This window comes from Perca flavescens, chromosome 1 (genome assembly GCF_004354835.1).
Source record: "Perca flavescens isolate YP-PL-M2 chromosome 1, PFLA_1.0, whole genome shotgun sequence".
NCBI lineage: Eukaryota > Metazoa > Chordata > Actinopteri > Perciformes > Percidae > Perca > Perca flavescens.
This window is the reverse complement of record NC_041331.1, coordinates 30,369,630-30,391,101: the sequence shown is the minus strand read 5'-3', so window position 1 is coordinate 30,391,101 and position 21,472 is coordinate 30,369,630. Positions and strand designations below refer to the sequence as shown.

The 21,472-nt window shown below is 39.0% G+C and overlaps 1 protein-coding gene across 1 annotated transcript; it reads right to left on the bottom strand.

Annotated features, from left to right (window-relative positions):
• Positions 1-9,156: 9,156 nt before the first annotated feature.
• slc7a9 (solute carrier family 7 member 9) lies at positions 9,157-19,812 on the bottom strand. Its single transcript, XM_028585165.1, has 13 exons — positions 19,745-19,812; positions 18,899-19,018; positions 17,165-17,312; positions 15,770-16,012; positions 14,366-14,491; positions 14,147-14,246; positions 12,658-12,702; positions 12,327-12,450; positions 11,975-12,078; positions 11,610-11,706; positions 11,171-11,320; positions 9,459-9,633; positions 9,157-9,260 (listed from the first exon to the last, which is right to left on the bottom strand). Exons 2-13 carry the CDS (start codon positions 19,010-19,012, stop codon positions 9,199-9,201), a joined length of 1,488 nt encoding a protein of 495 aa, XP_028440966.1. The 5' UTR covers positions 19,013-19,018; positions 19,745-19,812; the 3' UTR covers positions 9,157-9,198.
• Between the last annotated feature and the right edge of the window lie 1,660 nt (positions 19,813-21,472).

Here is a 21,472-nt window from a genome sequence, read left to right as displayed (position 1 = left end):
GCCGCTGCTCCTTCGCGTCGAAAGGAGCCAGTTGAGGTGGTTCGGGCATCTAGTAAGGATGCCCCCTGGGCGCCTCCCTAGGGAGGTGTTCCAGGCACGTCCAGCTGGCAGGAGGCCTCGGGGAAGACCCAGGACTAGGTGGAGGGATTATATCTCCAACCTGGCCTGGGAACGCCTCGGGATCCCCCAGTCGGAGCTGGTTAATGTTGCTCGGGAAAGGGAAGTTTGGGGTCCCCTGCTGGAGCTGCTCCCCCCGCGACCCGACACCGGATAAGCGGACGAAGATGGATGGATGGATGGAAGGTAATGGAAATCCGGTTGAAAAAAAGAACATACAGTGGAATTTTCGACGGCAACGTGGCAATCCCAGAAGTGAAATGTCATGGATATAGACTATCATGCATGTTAAAATGCTATCTATAGGTGTGTTAACCTGAATGACAATAATAATAATGAGCAATATAATAATACCCAATAATGAGATTGTGAAATGGGTCTATATTTTTCACTCACTGCTACTTGCAGGCATGTTTGTCCGACACTTATCCCATCTGGTATGCACTGGACACCTTTGTCTTAGGTATCTCTACAGTTTACCTTGCACGGCAGCTGGACTCTTGCGATATCACAAGAATCGCGGGATCGCATATCACCATAGAATGCAATGCATAACACACAAAGTTCCATCTTGCCAGGCTTCAAGTAACGTGTTTGCGTCCGAACAGCAGCAAACCGAACCAATCGGCGTCCTGTGAGGAGCTCCTGGCAGCTATTGCCGTGGTTTTGGTGTGCGTTTGACGGCCGCAACGGTTTGTTCAAAACAACAGTGGCGAACATGATAGACGGATGGTTCATTTGAAAGTGCCTTCCCTTTTCCAAAACAGTTTCCACTGACGCCTTCTCAGGTGGTTCTGTGTAAAAAATAATTGGCACCATTGAACTCTACAGTATGGATGGCTTCCCAATTGATATCTTACTGTAGCATCGTTTACTTTGACACAATGTAGCCTAATCATGAAACGTCAGTTCTGCAAAGAGAAGTTAAATACATTGTGTCATTTACAGTGCATCTTGTTGGTCTTGAATTGGGGACAAGTCAACCAAAACTAGTGCCAAGGTTTGTGCTGCTCAATTAATTACCAATCAAAAGCTTCCCATGTGAGATTAATCTCGAGAAATAATTTACTCCGCAAAACGTCTGCAAATTATTATGACTGAAGAAACCCTAGTTTAATTTAGTATTTTGCTGACATCACAGATGACTGCAGCTGTCTGGTTTCTAGCTTGGGAATGAGGTTGTTTCATGTTCACAAATATTGATGGTACTGTCTGCGACAACAGAAATAGCATCAATGCGTTCTGTTTTTCACCTCAAAATGACTTTCAGAAGAATGCAACACTTTACTTTAGAGCCAGGAGGTTTGGATTCCCCTCAGCAAGACCTGCCAAGAAGCTTCTGTCTGCAGGGAAGGACAAGTGGGCCCTGGGTGGAATGAAGATAGATAGCTGATAGTTCATTAGCTAGTTAGTCACAGGGAGGGGTATACCTCAGAGGATTGCAGAATCTCGTTTTTCAGTGTTGCTAAGAGCCAATATTCCAGCGCAGGGCCAAACAATGCTAGCAAAGGCTTAGTTGTTATTTGCCTCTCCGCCTCGATTAAAGTAAACTTTTCTCTGTTGACCTTTTGCCACCTTAAGACTTTGTATTTCTGATGGGATATATTGTTTCAAATAAACAGATGACAATGGTATTCGGTGTAGAAAACACGGCCATGGCAAGCCACAATTTTGGCCCTGCAGTGGAAAAGTAGTTGTTGCTTCTCTCCCCACAGCCCGAGTCCAGCCTCAGGCTTTGTTATCCTCTAGAGATTTGCAGAACACCACTTCAAAGACAGATCCCCTCTCCTTATATACACTCTCTCCCCTCTACTGCTATAAACACAAGAACTTAAGGAATTAATTAGACACTGGATCAAACAAGGGTTAGTAAAATCAGCTCAATGAAGATACCAGGAATAGTGTAATCACATGTTGAGTGCTGTATTACTTGTCATGTGGGGTATCTTTGATATGTATGTGGAAGCCTGTATTTCATTTCAGATCCAGCATGACAGCTTACACTGGCAGTCTCTTTACCCCTCTCTTATTCACTGAGGGATATGGTTAGGGATATTTTGCAGGCTTTTCCCCTCACACTAAGGGACAGCACAGTATCTCTGTAAAAATGCAAATATAAACAGTTCGATACAGCTATTGCTCCTCCAAGGCCTGTTCTTTTAAACAGACTTTCTGCCACAAGGGCAGCTCCCAAATATTTTTTCCCCCCCATGGCTCACATCAAATATGCAGAAGTTATGATCATCTGTGAAACATAACATAATCCTGTTTATGTTAAAAGTGGAGTGGCTTTGCAGCACATTTTATTTATGTTTGGGTTAACCGAGTATGGCTATCCAAGGGGTTACTTCTCCATCCATTTAACCAATGTAATATCTTTATTTATAGGTACAGTAACAAATCACAGCCGTATGTGCATGCTGATTACCCAGCTGCACTTGCATTTCTCCATGTGTCGATAATAAGGGTTGATTCATGGCTGCAAATATGAAAGGCAGGCTTTCTCTCAAGCTATAGATGAATTGTATGGGAAATCTATGTAAACACATTTGTCCATAAATGAGTCTTTCTTATCGGTTAATGCCTTACCCAGATAGGCAGGTTGGGTGTTATTGACTGGAGGACAAGCAACATGTCACAGCTTGTAGATTTGCTCTGAGGGGGTGTATCAGAAAACAGGATTACCTTGTTTAGTCAGATAACTGTGAAAGCAGTATTATTGACTACATGTATAGTATTACTAACAGTGGTATTTACTGATGGCCAGGTTTTAGGGAAAATAATTACAAATTGCCATAGCAATCCTGCTATTGAAAAAAAACAATCTGGAGTGGAACGCGGCCAATGCAGACTGCCTAAAATTATTATTCAAGTTCAGTGTCAAACGACATTCCTCTTGCTGCATTTTTGCAACACTTGGCAATGCAGCGTAATGTATTGCACTTCAAATGATGCTAAGCGTAATTCTTTTTATCAATATGACGTTTTCAGGTGCAAAAATGCTCATTGACAGATGAGGAAAACCGTCTTTTACAAAGAGGCTGAGAGATCATAGCTTGGCTGTGAAGCAGCAGTGGCTGTAGGTAATGTTTAGAAGTACACACAGGCAGGATACACATCAGAGAGGACCCTGCCAGGCAGCCATTTATAGCTGTTTGCACTCCTTCATTCAAGACAAAATGACCCCGCATCTAATTATTCCCTCTCACCACAAACACTATCTTTCTTCACATATTTCTGCCTAAGTACCTCTTTCACTCTCTTTTTCTGTCTCTCTTTCACTCTTTTACACACACATATGCACACACACACCAACCGTCCAGCTTCCCACTGTGTGTAGAATGTGTAGTGATGCCACCCGTGCATCAGGCGGGGGAGCCAGCATAACCAGCCTCCCTACCATCTCACTATCTGCTGATCAAAGAGCCGCTAAACAACCAGAAGCTACAGCGGGGAGCGGAGCAGAGCATGCACAGAAACACAATTTGCAAGCAGCAAAGTTTCACTCCCGATCCCTGACATTTTCACACAAACACAAGCATGAATTTATCCAATTCAATAATATATATATATATATATATATATATATATATATATATATATATATATATATATATATATATATATTGTAGTGTGTGTGTAATAACTAACCGAGTGAAAAAAATTAATTAATATAGTATGTCTTAATCTCAATCTCCATCTTAATATATGATGTGTATACAAAGAAAGATGTACTGTGGTTCACCTGTGAGTGACTGTTCATGGCATCAGCCACTGATCTCTAAGTTGCTCAATTAAAGTTAGTGAAGAGCCTTAACAGGGCGAGGAGAGGGGAGGAGGAGGAAGATCAAAGGGAATACCGAGAAAATTCTGGCAGGATAAAGAGAGAGAGAGAGAGGAAGAGTATGTATGTGCACAGAGAGACCGAGTGAGAGAAAGGCAGGGGGGGGAGGAAGACTTAGAAAGAGATGGGTAGTAGAGGAAGAGAAACTGTGTACTAAATGAGAATAAAGAAGGGATGGTATCATAGACAAAAAAGTTACCCTGATATTTGGGTTTCTCTTGTAATTACTTGTCTCTCCACTATAATATAGGAGCCATTGTGAAAATCATTTTTATTGTAAAAACCTGTCAGCTGTTTGTGAGAAAACAGAGGTCAACTCATGTCATTCACAATTTAACCGCAGCAGTATCCACCGCCTTGGGCGCAGCTCTCCCACACCTGAAAATGGTTGAAACAAATCCACATTTTTTAAGGTGTGTGTGTGTGTGTGTGTGTGTGTGTGTGTGTGTGTGTGTGTGTGTGTGTGTGTGTGTGTGTGTGACAGAGCCAAACTAATAAATAAATTAATCTGTGGCCTTTTTGGACGTTTCTCCCAAACGATGCTTGGGAATTAAAGCAACACTATGCAAATTTCGCAACACAAAAGAACACATTCATCTCACAAATAAAAAGTTGAATTCATAAGCAACTAGAGACTATCTTGCAGTGGGATCACACCAGCTGTCATGCCAAATCAGGCCAGGGGCGGAAAGTGGGGGGCCCAATGGCCCCTTCCCTACTTTGTACCCCTCTACTTCTGGTGCCCTTGCTTGGACCAAACACATCTTCGAACTATCCTTGATTTTGATCTTCACTACACCTGTAAAGTTCCGTGGCTGCATCTTGCACGGTTGTGACACTATAACTGTAACCAAATCTGTCCACAGACAGACAGACAGACAGACAGACAGGTTAGGTGAAAACTATACCAGCATCGCTGTTGCAGCTGGTAATAAAACACAACTTGCTCGATTCAGTACACTGCTACAGCCTGACTTGGATGGGATTAATAGCTCATAATGGCTAAAGTTAGCTACCGCAAACATTAGCAAAGTTTAGATAAATATTGCTGTAACTACACAGAGTTGATTTTAAGACTCTTTTCTACTTTTGCTACTGTTACACTACATTTTAGCAATCGCCATTATGGCTATCCCATAAATGCCACTAGTGACGTTATTCAGCAAAAGTTACATAACCCCACTTTAAGTAAATCAGCAGTAGGCCTATCTTCTAGGTGTAAAAAAGAGAGACACACAAGCATTAATGGTGGCAAGAGAAAGGCTGTCAAACTAAGTTATTAATGAGACATTTGTGAGAGAACAGTCATTTGAAACATAATAATTCAAATGAAGAGCATTTTTTCATAATATTCTTAACACTAAAGGCAATGCAAGGACATTTCTGGGAGCAGTGCCAGGTGGGGTTAAGCCACAAATCTGGGGAATGTGTCAGGGAAAAAAACTGATGTGGATCCTGTACTGTAAAAAGATCACAGTGTACATGAAATGGCTCTGCTCACTTCACCGCCACTGCTTATTCAAGTGTGCCCTCCAATGGAGGAAAACAGGTCATGATAACAAAACAGACTCCTCAGCTTGACTGAAGTGATTCTTGGTCCGTGTTCCCCAACCGTGTTTGAGCACTACGAAAATGTCATTTATCACTGTGACATAATTTTGTCTGCCCTCAGGGGCCAAAACCAGTGAGCTGAGTGTATTTACAGTTAAACTCTGAAATTGCAGGCACTTCTAACCACTAAGTCTAATTTACGGTAATATTGCAAAATATACAGTGAAACAAACAAAGAATATGTCAAATATCAAGGATGTCAGATAAACCCTGAGCTAGCCAGGAAATAACAAACTCAAAGGTTTTGCACATTGAATACTTTTTTTTTTCTCTGAGGTCTTCAAGCATTATTTCAAAACAATCAGAACAAGCACATACTTCATTTGTAGCATATGTTCATTAGTGACACGTTATAATGCAGTTTTTGGAAAGGTCGCTGAATGATTGCAAGGTTCTTATCCAAATGCTAATTCAGTAACTGATTGGAAAAGCACAAGTAATGTGATGATAATAATATGCAGATGAGTTCTCATCAGAGCTGTCTATCCATTAATGAGACGATATTTGAGTGTACTTTACGTGTGTTAGCGTGCGTGCGTGCGTGCGTGCGTGCGTGCGTGTGTGCATGCATGTGTGTATGTGTGTGTGTGTCAATGAAGGCAATGCTGCATGCATATGTACAGAAAGTGTGTGTATGTTAGAGTGCACATTCACTTTCATCAGAATATTTAGCATATTAATGTTCAATTAATCTACCACTGCACTGATGCAAAGTTTAATTAAGACAAGCCAGTTGGTAATAAACTGACAGGAAGCAACTGAACTTAAATCACAGCCAGCTTATAGAAAAGTTTTGAAATGAAGATATACAGCCTGGAAAACTTATGTCTGAGCATGTGAAGATTTTGTATGTTCAGAATGGGTTGTAATGCAGGTTAGCATCAAATACTGTGTAGCATTTCTGATTACGTCCTTTGCCTGCTATAAAGATTTGGGTTCAGTTCATTCTAATAGCAAAATATGTTGGTGAGTATTACAGTAAACTTTTAAATGTGAATTCAAAGCAGTGGTGAAAAGTAATATGCTTATTCAAGAACTGTACTTAAGTGACATGTTACTGTATTACTGTACTTGTACTTATATACATTCTGTTACTTAATACTTCTAATCCATTTCAGAGCAAAATATTGTGCTTTTTACTGCACTACATTTATTTAAATTTAAGATTTTTACAATTCTTATCTAAGCTTATAAAATGCAACACATTGTTAAAGATAAAATGTATGGTTTAAACAACCAAAAGAGGTCAAAAGAGGTCAAATGATTAAATGATCAAATGATTGTGTGATCATGATCACACAAAAAGCATACATTGGAGTAGGATCCATACAATTAATACATTGTTGTATTGGTACTTTTAATGCTTTCTTCCACCAGAGATCCAAAGTAACGAAATGTCAAAAACAGATTTATGTGCTTTTTGAAAGGCGACAATTTCAAACATGTTAAATACAATTTGTATGCACCTTATCCATTTTAGCAGGGTTATATTCATCACATTGAACTGAGCAGTAAACTGCTTCATCTGCTACCATCAGCTAAAGGATAAATAATGCCTCATATTTTCAAGCACACTGAGCGTTTAGTGTGGATCTCTGTACGTGAATAATTAGATTTCACATGTACAAATATGTAAGTCACTTGTCCCATCCAGTAATGCCATCAAATACCTGAACTCCACTGACAATGAAGAGTTGTCTTGCATCATCATCGTCATCATCAAGCACCAACACTCATAAAGTTTTTTTTTGTACATTTCAGGGTGGTTTTACTTTTTTTCTTCCCAGGACCCAAATGAAAAATGTTGCTTCTTTCATCCTGGAACCCAATGTAATGTCCATTAAAGAGTGATGAAATACAATGCAATTGCCCGTCTCTGCTCAGTGCAACATTTCAAAAAGCCAAAAGTATATAGGAGTAGAGTACGCCAGAGCATTTGTGTTACAGCCACTGTATGTGCATTGAATCACAACTCCATCTTGGAGCTGGCCATTGCCAAGAGAGTCCTGCATCTTGTGCTCAGTCTTTATGTGGGACCTTTTGCCTTGATTCTGTAGGACAACAGCATTCTCTGACAAAAGCACCATAAACGGAGCCAAATGCAACAGTCTAAATAACCAACATGCTGCTTCTCAGGAACAGTTCCATCCTAATTTGGCATCAGTTGCTAAGCAGCTTCTCTGCAAATGCCCTCTCATTCAGCACAGCCAATGCAGATTTAGTGGCACCTACTGTAGAAAACCTTCACTTTTACACCAGGGGATTGCACATGGGTGATCCTAGTTTGACTCACTCTGTAGGGAGAGACTGTATGCCACTAGAGGGCAACAAAGACCAAATGCAGTTTCTGCAAAGCCTGTTCTTTGTGAAACTACATAGTGTTGAATGTGTACTTGGCCAGGGACATGTTACCTTTACTCATTCTGCTGTCCAAGGTAAAGTGTTCACATATTATGACAATAATGACAACAACCATGAAGACTAACTGCTCCCCATCTTTGCCCTTTGACTACTATTACAGCTACGAACTACTGCCATTAATCACAATAACATTAAAGTAATATTACATATTATTAGAAATATTAAATATGCATACATTAATGCATAATATAGTAATATTACTACTAAAGAAATATGATGATAGCACAGACCCTCCATGCCTTTGCAGTTCCGTTCAACAGTGCTGTTCTGACATCTAGTGTACAATTGTGACCAAATCACAAATGTTATTGCTCTCTTTTCCATAAAAGAAAAAGTTCTGAACATTTCTTGCATCAAGTATTACACATAGCCCACAAATACATCAACAGACCAGCAAATGAATTGCTACCACAAGAGAAGTATGAGATATTTGTATTTTTTTTTTGTCAACTTGGCGTAGATCATGTTATATATCAGAAGTATAAGCAACTCCAACATATTTGTCGGGATACAGTTTGTGGTGTCTAGTCAAGAGCACTCAGGTCAAGAAGACACAGTAGGGATATCTGCTCAAAAAGATTGATACATTTAATAACCATCAGCTAACACAATGCAGCACTGTTCCAGTATGTTCCAGTGTTAAAGATATGAGTGAGACTATTATTAAATAATGCGCAGACATCATTAAAGAACCTCTGATGTATCAGTTTACAACCACAGAAGCATAAATACATGTTTCCTCATCTCGTTGCATAATCTACTGAGCCTTCATGTTGTCTCTGCAATGCATTGAACACGTTTACTTCGTTGCTCAAGTGCAGATTCATGCATATCTAAATCCTCTAGCAGCTCTACATCACGTGATCTTTGGCCCAGTAAAAATTTTATTGCACATTAACTACATGAAGAATTGTTTACCATGATTTCTTAATGATTCCTGGTTATGTTCATAAAAAAAGTTGTTTTTGTCAATGATTTATTTCTTTATGTGGAAAGAGATTTTGCAGTGTGCGCAGGTTCATGAACACAATGCACTGCATCCCCTTATACTTTTGTCGTGCAGCTATTCAGCAGAGGTGAGCTCTGATTTTTGGCTCTGATCCGCTCTGGGCATCAGATTTGAAGAATGCATTTTTCCAAAACCAGCCTCGACATGTTTCACGACAAGCAGCAGAAGTTGACCTGGTTGTCAGCTCTGTCCCTTCTCATTCGGTTTTCTCAGGAGGAACTACTTCCATCAGCAGCTGGAGATGCATGGTAATAGGCCCTATAGGGGGATCGAGGTCATATGGACTCAGTGACGTCAGCACAACATAACACTGTATTTAATTTGTTTGTTTTTGACCATTTGAGCACATTATATTACATGTATTCAATACTGATGGTCAAGAACTCAATACATTTTTCAATAGCTGACATTTTGAGAAAAACTCCTGATTTCTGTAAGAATTAAAAGTAAACTTACTCATGAGTTTGCGTGCCCAGTTGACCTTCCGGTGGACAAAAGGGTAGTAAAGAAGAAGTCCACTGAAGATGAAGATAGTACAGTAGAGGTACTCCAGCTCTGGCTTTTCAATGATGGGAGCCAGGACTAAGTAGCAGGACACCACGACCATCAGGCCTGCTATGACAATCGGCACCTTTGAGTAATCACACAATTACACAATGTCCACTGTTTAGTGTTTACTTGTATTTCTGCCGTGTGTTTACAACCCCAAATCTCTTAAAAGTAGGGCTGCACCAAATCCAGGATTCGGATTCGGCCGAATATTGGGCTTTTTGACGGGGTTCGGTTTCTGCCGAACCTTAGAATTTTTTTCCACTGAACCTAACCCTACGCTTACACTATGCGTGCTACGCTGGTTGACGTATGCTGTTGATTTACGTAGGTGGACCGTTCAATGCAGTAGGCTGTAAGAAAGTGAAAACGGAACTTGTGAGCAGAAAAAGTGTTATTTGGCAGTACTTTCAGTCAAGTTGAGCTACATGTTCAATTTGCAATGCCAAAAAATGAAACATCCAAAAGAATATTAGTTGTGCATGAAGGAATCTACAGACAGCAGCCAAAATGCAGCAACTTCAGGTACGGCAAAGGAAGGACAGTCACAGCTAAAAACTTGTGTTAACCAGACAGTGCCTCTCCTGGGCTGTCAGCTGTTCTCTCGGCAAATGAGTCTCCCTACAGTGGGAGTGGAGTGAAGCTAATGTTAGCTTTCTAATTTCCCCCACCCAGCATGCCTTCATCATACACTGGTTAGCGAAAATTTGCCAAACAAAACATCATCTGGCGATAGCGAGCGTTCGAATTCAACATTAAGTTGTTACATTTAACTATTTTAGAAGTTGTGGACATTGTTTACTTCATTAATGTGTTTACTGTGTTAATGGACTGAGGATGGGAGTAGGATTCGGTATTCGGTATTCAGTATTCAGTATTCGGCATTTGGTATTCGGTATTCGGTATTCGGTATTCGGTTTCTGATTTGGCAGAAACTTAACCAGTGGATTCGGTATTTGGCCTAACTCCAAAGATCTCAATTCGGTGCATCCCTACTTAAAAGTATGCTATGTTGTTGTTATAGTTGCAGGGTTATGTATATGGAAATATACTGCATTTCCCTTAAAACAAAATATAGCTTCAGATGGATACTTTTACAATTTCTGTAACTGCAAACAAATATTGCATTAGCCTCAAGAGATTCAAAAATCAACTTGGTTCTATTTAATTTACAACCAATAAAAACATAAGAGAAGAATAACACTAAAATATGATCTATTGCATAGTGGTGAGACAAATAAAACAGTGTATTTGCAAAAGCTCGGTTAAACTTTCAAAAAGTAAGCCTATGTTGGGGTTTCTATTAGGAAATGTTGACCAGGTCACACCTGTCCAGTGGACAAGTTAGATTCCCCACTTGTATATATATATATATATATATATATATATATATATATATATATATAAATATATATTCACTGTCTTGCTACCTAATCAGTTAATAGCAATTCTACTGCATAACAACATCCAATGACTTGAAACAATCTCAGAAACATGGTTCCAGACTCATCCGATTTTGTGTTTTGGTGTAAAGTTACAGATTGTAGTGTCAAGTTAGCGATGCACCAGACCAGAACACTAGCCTGGAAACCAGAATCTACCAGCTCAGTGAGCCTCACCTTTACTGGTCTATGAAGCTCCTTCCTGGTGAAACGCATGACTATGAGAGCTAGTGCTGTGAGACCGTAAAACACCCACTGAGCAAAGCTGAAGTAGTTAATGAGGGTGTTAATGTCTGCTGGGATTATGTAGAAAATAGCCAACATACCCTGAAACAGAAAGAAACCAAACATCTTGTTGACTTTACATGGCAGTAAATATACTATTTATCTAAACTTGCATAGGACATTGTAATATTGATAAGACTTTTCAAAATATGTTTTAGGTCCATGTCCTGTTGAAACTATACACAACGTTTTTGTTAAGCTTTAAAGAGTCACAAACTGTACACAACACATATTGAAAGACCATGCAAATGCTTAAACATTTAAAAAGTCAGATGTACTGTGACCAAATTGAAATGTATACAAGGGAACTCATTAAATATGCAGGACTCACATTTAATATGAGAGCAGGGGCTGGAGTGTAGCGCTTCAGGCTAATATAAGATAAAATTTTCACCATGTGACCCTCTCTACCAGATACATAGGCCAGTCTGTGAAAAGAGAGAGAGATAGAAATAGGTTTTGTACTGTTGTATTCTTGTTGTACTGTACTTCTATTTTTTTCCTCTCATCTGTCAAAGTCTTTCCACCTCACACACGTCAGTATGCTCACTTTTACTTTCAAACTGTTTACTTGTGCTTTTTCTCATACATACAAATATGCACACCACATAGTTTAACACACATAAACAGAACAATGGATTCTTTTGCATCTGTATTTTATAAATAATGTGACAGTTTTCACATTGTCGCTTTTACCTGCCAGCGGTGAAGCAGCTTCCATTGGCAGAGCCAAATGTAGAGAAGACAACAAAGAGAGGAATGATCCAAGACAAAGGGTGAAGGACTCTGTCTCCAAAAGTCTAAAGAGGCACAAACAAACATTTCAGAAAAGACAAGGGAGCAGAGTAAATTAATTCTGAGCTGTTCAGTGAGGTTTCATAAAATTATCTGGAATGAAAATAAACTGTCCACACATGAAAAAAAATGATTGGCTACTATAGGCAGTTCTCATAACTGTAAATTCATTTCACAACACCACCAAGTCATTACAAACTAATTTAAAAACTCTGATTTCTCTTTAACCATGTAAACTGTCTATGCCTCTTACCACAGCAACAGCTGGAGACAACAGCAGTTCAGTGCTGGTCATAACAGAAAAGTAAGCGACGTTGACCAACACGTAGCACACAGATACCAAAGGGATCCCAATCAGGATGGCCAGTGGCAAGTTCCTGAGATGAATTGACAGAAAATCTTTTTACTCAAGTGCACTTTGCGCAGCCTACCCTGTCAGACATGCTGCTCTGAATTTGTATAATGACCATTGCATAATTGCAATAAAAACATTTCAGATTTCACATGTAAAGATCCCTCTTAAACATTACTGAGTAGTAAAATAACCTCTTAAACATAGAAAGATGAGTTTTAGTTTGTCTTACCTGAATGGGTTTTTCAGCTCTTCTGTAATGAAATTCAGTTGATTCCTAAGAAAACAAGGACAATGTGTCATTCCTTAAGGTAGCATAATGCCATAAAATATGAAATACAAACAACTATAGTTATTCAATCACAGATATAAAGAACATAAAAGCTTGACCACTCTCCTCTGCAGAGCACCGCACTGAATTTTGCATGGATTTGCTCAGCCACTATTTTTTATTTTCTGCAGTCCTATGTAAGAAATCCCTGCAACCCCTTCAATATTCAATTAAACTCCATTTTATTTATAGGGTCAAATCACAACAGGAGTTATCTCAGGACACTTTGCAGATAGAGTAGGTCTAGACTACACTCTATAATTAACATAGACCCAACAATTGTAATTTCCCTCGAGCAAGCATTTGCTGCAACAGTGGCCAGGAAGAACTTCCTTTTTACAAACCTCAGAAAGACCCTGACTCTTGGTGGGCAGCCATCTGACGCTGCCGATTGGGACTCATGAAAGAATATCATGGTATTTCTGTATTATGTGTGGTATTTCACACAGGCCCTCTAACTGGCCTTTTTGACAAAGCCTGACACTTGCACATGTTGTGATCCCAACATGACATACAAATGAAAGTGTATGAGTGTATCACATGAGGCCACATTTGAAAAAATGACTGGAATGGAGAATGAACCCCAAATTGACCTTACACATTACACAGACAGGAACCTTAGTCAGGCTACAATGCTCTGCCACACACTCCAGTGCCAGGAGGAGATGGAAGGAGGCCAGCTAAAATCTCCCAGGTGGTCACAGCACAGGGGACAGAGGCATTGGTGTCGTAACACCAATGAGTGCAGACACAGGCATAGGAAAAGGACCCGCTCCTGAAGAGGAGAATCTAACTCAAAACGGCAGACTTAAACATTCTAAACCGTTCAATGAATGAATTCTTTAAGTACAACCACAGGTTCAAACACAGCGACCAATGGCTGACTGGTGGAATGGAGGAATAGTAAAATGCTGCACATAAACCACCCCTGCTGGCGTCTAACATGCACAAGACCTGAGGAAACAACTGGGGAAGTTGCTGCCACCCACTGGGCCCTACAGCACTGCCATGTTTCTGCATTCCAACAACATGATATCTTATCGTCATGTGGATATAGAATTCATATACCTGAGTTTTTCTATCAGTAGACGACAAACCCTAACTTGGTTAACTGTTGTAACTGCACTATGTGAAACGCGGTCTTTTCTGGAGATAATAATCAAGTTGTCCAAGGGTTGAATCCACACATTTGGAGAAAGGGCACAAGGCTCGAGACCAGTTGAAAGGCTAGTCACAGTGCTTGTTATATAAAGTCAGTATAGCAGGAAAAGGCTCATCGCTCATCATATCGGTTGAAAAAGTACACTTCAGTGCATTGCTTTAGAGATCAGTGTGGTCAGTCCTATACATCATGTTAAAGGGCAAAAAAAAAGTGACATATAACTGTTACCATCCATCATAAGCCCAAAGCCCATTATAGAATGCAAGTCCGATTGCTCCAAAAGATGATGATGTGCCTTCAAATGCATTTGAGAATGTCTCAGTGTTTCCTGGACACAAATACACAACAATACATACATAAATATCAATGGTTATTATCAAATGTTTCATCAAGTTTTTTTAAAGAGGAGTTGTATATCAAAGACATTGATAGTGCAAGCAGGCCCACCTTGTGCCAACATAACCATGCCAGCAACCACGATGACAAGGATGATGAAAAGTTTGGCTGCAGTGAAGAAGTTCTGCACGTAGCTTGCCAGTTTTACACTTAAACAGTTGACGGTGACGATCAAAACTGAGAAGACACAAGAAACTGAAGAATATACAGTACAACATTCTTACTTAGACATTTCAAATGAATTGTGTCCCTCGAAGAAGATTATTTCTATATTTTTATTACTCAAAAATGTCCCTTCCCCTTTGACATAGATGTAGATCATTTTATAAAAATTCGCAATTGGTTTCATTTGTCTTGTTGGCTGCTGTCAAGCCATTATTGAACTGCGTTGCCTCTTATTTCCCAGAATCCCAAGACAAGCTAATTGCAAACTGTACTGAACGCCATTCACCAGGTTAGCTGTTTTGTTTTTACTTTCATTTTAGATCTTTTTTCTTCAAGTCTGCAAATTGCAAGTTAATTTTAAAATGATTAACCAATGTTTTTGGCAGGGAAACTCATTTTAACCTACAACAGAATTGTTGGCCACTAAGGAGTAGTAGAAACAAGCTGTAAACACATTGACAAATTATCACATAAACTTGTTATGCTGTGTTCACACCAAACACAAAGAAAATGTTTCATGTGGCGAGATTACATACAAAGTCAACGCAAAGATGCAACTAGACTATTCAATAGAAATTTGGGTGATGCTGTGTCGCAAAAAGCCTATCAGCGTTAACATTCTCGTGACATCGCTGACGTTGTCAAATCAGAAATGGAGTAAATCCAGACGCAACAAGGTTTTCCAACATATCTGGGACTTCCACAACATCGTTCAAAGCAGCAATAGTGGTTATTTCAGCCTTAGGAAAGGGGGGAGGAACTGAGAACTTGTTGATGTTAAAAATGTTTGGCAAAGTCCTAGATCTTCGCAATCCTACCTACGGCACCTTTAACACAAATTATCTTTCGGTCAACACGAGTAATGCAAGGTCAAAATTTGTTTGGGTTGGCTCAGTTGGTGGAGCAGGCGCACATATATTTTAGCTGCTAAATGCTCCAGCCAGTCACCAACTTTGTCTGTCTGCTGTCATGTGATTGAGCAGGTAGTGAACAATGGGTTAATAAGATCCTTTTGCTAAAACAGCTTCCGGTTGGCTGAAAATGATGCTGTAACTCAACCCAAACAGTTAACAGGATGCAAAACCAAAACAATGCTAAAACTTGCTAAAATGTGGTGGGCCAGTAATTCTCTTGGGGTTTATCATTATGAGTCACTCATTTCACATTACATGTAGTTATTTGATCTACTGTTAAAATCATTTATTACAACAGCTTTAAATATGTGATCACCAAGTTATGTGTTATACTGCATTTTACCATTAAGTCACAAGGCTCAAAAGTAAAACTTACATAAAGCTGCTGCTGAAAGACACTTGGTAACAAGAAGAGGAGGCGTACAGCCAGGGTAGAAAGGAGCAGAGGCATATTCTGCAAAGCTCAGAGTGATGATGGCAAAAGAGGAGGGCTTCAGCACCATGACACTGGTCCAGGAGTAAAGGTAGGCTATGTGGGAGCCAAAAGCCTCCGATAAATACGAATACTCTCCCCCCGACTTGGTGATCATGGTGCCAAGCTCAGCATAGCACAGTGCTCCTGTAGCGACACATACAAAGAAATACAAAAACAGAGAAAGAGATAACAGGATGTAAAAATAAAAATAAAAAACTCATAGGGGACTTTTATCATTTCTTCTGGTAGACAATTAAAGGAAGGTTTTGAAATTTCTCCTACCAAGAAACATGGGTTTGAACAAACACCCTCAAAGCCAAAGACAGTAAAAAAAATGTATTCTTATATCTGTGTTATAATCCAGATCCAGTGTTTTCCTTGGGATTTGGTAAAGTAAGTGTGCCAAGACAATAGTGACCATAAAAACTATGGTGAAATAAAATTATGTTTAACTGTCATAAAGGTTCAAAGTCATTTAGAGACAAACCACTGGAACTTTTATTTTCTTTACGCAGACCTTCTCGGTGTGTCAGCGATGCTGCTCTTTGTGAAACTTGCAAACCAACCCTTCATAGTGCAGATAAACATTTACCACCTCCACACTAAAAGAGCAAAGTCCTGTTTATCTAAATTCTGCAAGATTTAACACACTAACACAAATCATTTTACAAGCCCCATAAAAAGCAGCATTGTTATGTGGAAATCTTGGCATTTTTCCATTACAAAAAACAACAGCATGACTAATACATAAATGTACAATATGCTATCAAAGTCTCCTTACCAAGCAATTCATTTTCTTTATTGACAGTTTCTTGTGTCGGTTTCTCTGTGTGTACTTTAAGTGACATAATTCTGCCCATTGTGACCCTTTAGTCAGAACCTTATATTATTTAGTTTACAAAGACAGAAAGATCGCAAGCAAACACCAACTGACATTTTAAACTAGTTTCTGATGTTCTCTCTAGAGGATGTTGCCATACACATACATAAGTATAACATTAAGCAGGATAAGAGTTAGATTAAGAAACAAGTTTTACCTATAAATAGTACGTTTTTGCTTCAGAATCAAGTAAAATATCCCATATGAAGATGCCAAGCAGTGGCAAAATATCTTAATATCTTAACAACATCATATACCATTGACCTCAACGATAGAAAAAGATCTTACAGATAATATGTGTATTACATCAAAAGCTCTGTTGTCAGTATTGTGTCCATGCTTTAGATATAAAAATAGAGAGACATACATCTCTGATCCGCTTAAAGTTATATATTGGTTTTGGTTGCCGTTCTCACCCAGAGTGGCTAACACGCCACAGGCAGCCCAGATGAGGAGGCAGGGTCCCACAGCTCCAGAGTACAGCAGAACCGACTTAGGAGAAATAAAGATGCCCGAGCCAATCATCGTCCCCACAATCAGACAGATGGCACTTAACAGACCAACCTGAGCACACAGATGAAGACACAACGGTGGAGGGGTTACTTCAATGCTAACAGTTGAATTTCTTGAATGCTCCTTCTGTGAAATTAATCCAGAAATTGTTGAAAAGAAACCTTCCTTTTTACATACTCTCTGATGTTTAATGTCAATAGTGTTTAAAACATTCTGGGATTGAGGTTGTGATTTTATGTTATTTGTGATAAGGACAACCTGTAATTAGGGTCAATCCTCACTTTGATTAATTTTAATTTTATTTAATTTTATTGCTTTTTATCTTTATATTGGGTACCTCATCTTTTTATTGTGCTTTTATTGTGTTATCTATTTATTCTGTTTTATCTTTTTGTGCGGCATTTTGGAAACCTTGCGTTTGTTAAAATCATGCTATATAAATAAAGTGGATTGGATTGGATTAATATTTTGAGTATACAGTTTATTTAAACACAAATGGTCAGCTGGCCAGACAGCTGGTCTGTCAGATGATTGGTTCGACAGATGGTCCTGTATAACACGTCATAAGGACATATCTAATGGGGAAATTTAGTTTGATGTCAGAAGGATACCACATCCTCAAGGTCCCTCTTATCTTAACTATCTTCCCACACAAAGTCAGCCATGTGTAAAGGTCATTGTAATGTTGCTGTACTGGATGTGTTTGTAATGTTGCAAACACTGCAGCAATAAGCACTTGATGAACCAATAGTACTTAAACTAGAGACCATCTTGCCACCATCTTTTCCACCATAAGGTTGAAATGTTTGGTTTTACAGTAAGTAAAAAGACGCAAGAACTAATTAATGGATTCCCATGAAATTTGGTACACACATCAATTGTGACCTTAGGATGTATTCTAATGACTTTAGTGGGCCACTGGCTTTTCATGTATAGCAGCACTACCAGCAGGTCAATAATGACCAAATACTTTCCAAACTAATTATATTTCCACCAGTCTCTGAAGTATTTTGTGTTGAGTGCGAATTAGCAAATGTTAGCATTCTAAAACACTAATGAATAAACATTACGTGCAAAATGTAAGCATGTTAGTATGTTGACATTAGCATTTAGATTACTAGCCTTACCCAGCTGATCCTATGGCTGTAGACTCTTTATCTGAGCACACAAACCTGAGCACACAAACCTAATAATTATCACTATTATGTGATTATTGTCCATTTGCACACGGAATGAATTTTTAGGAAGAATACAAATTACTCCCCCACAAGCATGCAGACATGTCAAAAGTATTTTTTTATCTCAACTAACCAGATATGTGACCTTAGAAAGTGAGGGGAAATGAGGTATTCATTTGTCATAATAATCCTAATTTATCCAGTGAGATTTACCCTTTCAGTCACCCTAAATTCACTTTAGGGTTTAAGGAGCTTAGGGGGCCTGGACAGCACCACTAAGTGGATCATTGTGGAGTTAATATGTAGAGACGGTTGTTGAGGTACAGCCTGGTACTCAGTTCCAGCCCCCCCACCCCATTACAAAAAGGTACTGATGGTGGGATCCTACTGTGTGAACATCTAATGAGACTTGTTCTCAGGAACACACACACAAAGTCAGGCAAACAGATACACACTCACATCTTTTTGAAGCACAGTAGCTTTCGGCTGCTTCTCTTTATACTGACATTCCATGCGGTGGCCGGTGGAACCATTCTGCGACTCTTTCCTCTTCTTGATGTTGCCTTCCTCCATTTCTGTCTGCTGGTGCATGAGAAAACACAAATGTATCTCAGAGAAAAAGAACCAGTTACATGAACTTTTACAAGAGAAGTTGCTCAAGTTTATGTTGCTTAAGTTATAACTTAACTTATCTAGCTAAACAATAAGGCTCTGACAAGTAAAACAAGTCAGTGAAAATCCAATTAAAACCAAATGTACTTCAAATGTGATTTTACAGATTGTATTACCATAAAATGCCATAATCCAGATTTTGACTTTAAATTGTACTTTGCAGAACATTTCGTTCCTAGATGATGACAATATGTCACTGTGGCACAGTGGTTCTGAGCCACAAATCTAGCCACACCAAGAGATATCTTACAACATTAACTGTTGGTGTAGCAGCTCACAAAATGGTTGACAGGTGTAGAATTTAAGAGACTTCATCTACTGAAAAGCAGCTAAACCCCTTTATTTTGGTTTAGGGTGGATTATCGCTTTGCTGTAAAAGGACCACCATTATTACCAAGAAGTCATGCACCTTGTATAAACATGTTTGTGCAAAGATTTTAAGTCAAATCACTGCAGTTCAGTACAAGTATCATGAGGCTTTTTTACTAGTGTATGGATAAATTATTATATTAGATAGATAGATAGATAGATAGATAGATAGATAGATAGATAGATAGATAGATAGATAGATAGATAGATAGATAGATAGATAGATAGATTAACAAATAATATTTCAACAAGTGTTTTACTTACATATGTAAACCACCTCAGTGATGCTCCATGAACCTTGAATGTTTCAGACCAGGTAGTGATATGAACCCACAAATTCTACTGGGTTGAGTTAAATGAAGGAGAGCAGGAATGTCTAATGCAAATGAAAACCTGGGGCTCCCTGTGAGCACACGCCTTCAGTGGGAGGTTCCCAGATCTGATTGGACATCCTGGACAGCCCTGGACGAATGGGAAGTGGGTAAAGACAGGGAAGCAGAGGTAGCCTACTCTGTAGACACTTGCAGGAAAAGTTTCAATTTTCAACAGAAAAATCTGAAACACCTCCTCCCCTCTGGACTGACCTAACCTGACTTTCTTCACAATGCTTCTTTGATAAGGATATATGACACCTGTGTGTGTGTGTGTGTGTGTGTGTGTGTGTGTGTGTGTGTGTGTGTGTGTGTGTGTGTGTGTGTGTGCGCATGTGTGTGTGTGTTACATTCCCTTTCTACTCTGCCTCTACGTCTCTCTCTGTCAGACAACTTTTACACTGTAATGTTCTTCTTTCTGTTTATTTCACAAATAGACTTTTTATCTGTGTATTATCGGATTGTTTTATGAACATGTCTTCACTTCAGCATCAGTTGTGATAAAATTAAAGTCAAGCTTTTGCTTCATTGACCCAAGTACCCCCTTGACTCCAACCTTTGGTTGCAGACCATTATAGCCTTCAAAATGAGAATGGGTTGAGCTGAATATGAGAAGAACTTGTCCATATCGTTGGACAAAGACAAGAAAGGTGTACACTAACTTTCTTGTCTTTCTTCTTGTGATTTTTTTCAGTACATTCTGTATTTGCACTATTTATAATATTGCAAATGTAAGTCTAATTGGATTCAGTTATCTTTGGATTCAATTTCTGTGTTTAGGCACTTCATCTCAAAGATGACATCCTCAACAAAAGGATACAGGACATGCACGAATATCTGCAAGTTCTACTAATCTGCTATTGATTTGTATCACTGACTTCCTCTGGTGGCTGCAGCTCTTGAGGCACTTGCTGAAATACAAAGGACATGTTCTCAATGAAGGAGTTGAACAGCTGCCTCAGACAGACTGCCTTGCCCGCATTTGGTAATCAGCTAAAACATTAGCATATGAACTCAGTAACCCTGAGAACAACAATATATGACTAATAATAGAGTGAAAGTTTCAGACACGTTCGGCTTAGGATCTGACTAAGTGCATTTACAGAAAGAATTCAGGCTTTTGAGCCTGTTTACTTTCGGCGCTGCGTATCAACTATAACTGGGGAAGAAAACAATCCCTAAAAATTAGAAAATAGATGGTGAGAAAGCAGGAATCAGTCATAGGCTGTATTTATTTACTGAATTGTGATATTTCAGTTAAACAGTTTTGCAGGCAGCTGAGACTGTATACTGTGTATAGATAGTGAGATCATTTTAACACTGAGAAAATTTGCCATTTTTGACTCACTTAAGTTTGAACTGCCAGAAAGCAGAAAGAGTTCAAATGTTACACATTTTAATCAGGTACACTACAGCAAAGGTTGGAATGCTGTGCAAAATGATGAAATCCTAATTGTCTAAATCATGTTGAATTTTGAAGGACATATGAAAATGGTAAAACATGAACGACAAAAACAATAAAAAAGCACAATGTCCATATTACATATTTTATTCAAAATATGGGCTATACACTTTGTATTGTTATAGCCTTGGTAAATTAAACAACTTTACCAAATTGATA

What these genes read in the sequence shown, in the direction of transcription:
- slc7a9 (XM_028585165.1), bottom strand. Translation starts at nt 19,012, where the DNA reads ATGGAGGAAGGCAACATCAAGAAGAGGAAAGAGTCGCAGAATGGTTCC. An exon ending in CTTTGGGCTTATGATGGATG is followed by an intron (nt 12,703 to 14,146) that starts GTAACAGTTATA and finishes TTGTTTTCTTAG; the next exon opens with GAATCAACTGAATTTCATTA. An exon ending in GAGCTGAAAAACCCATTCAG is followed by an intron (nt 12,451 to 12,657) that starts GTAAGACAAACT and finishes AATTCATCTCAG; the next exon opens with GAACTTGCCACTGGCCATCC.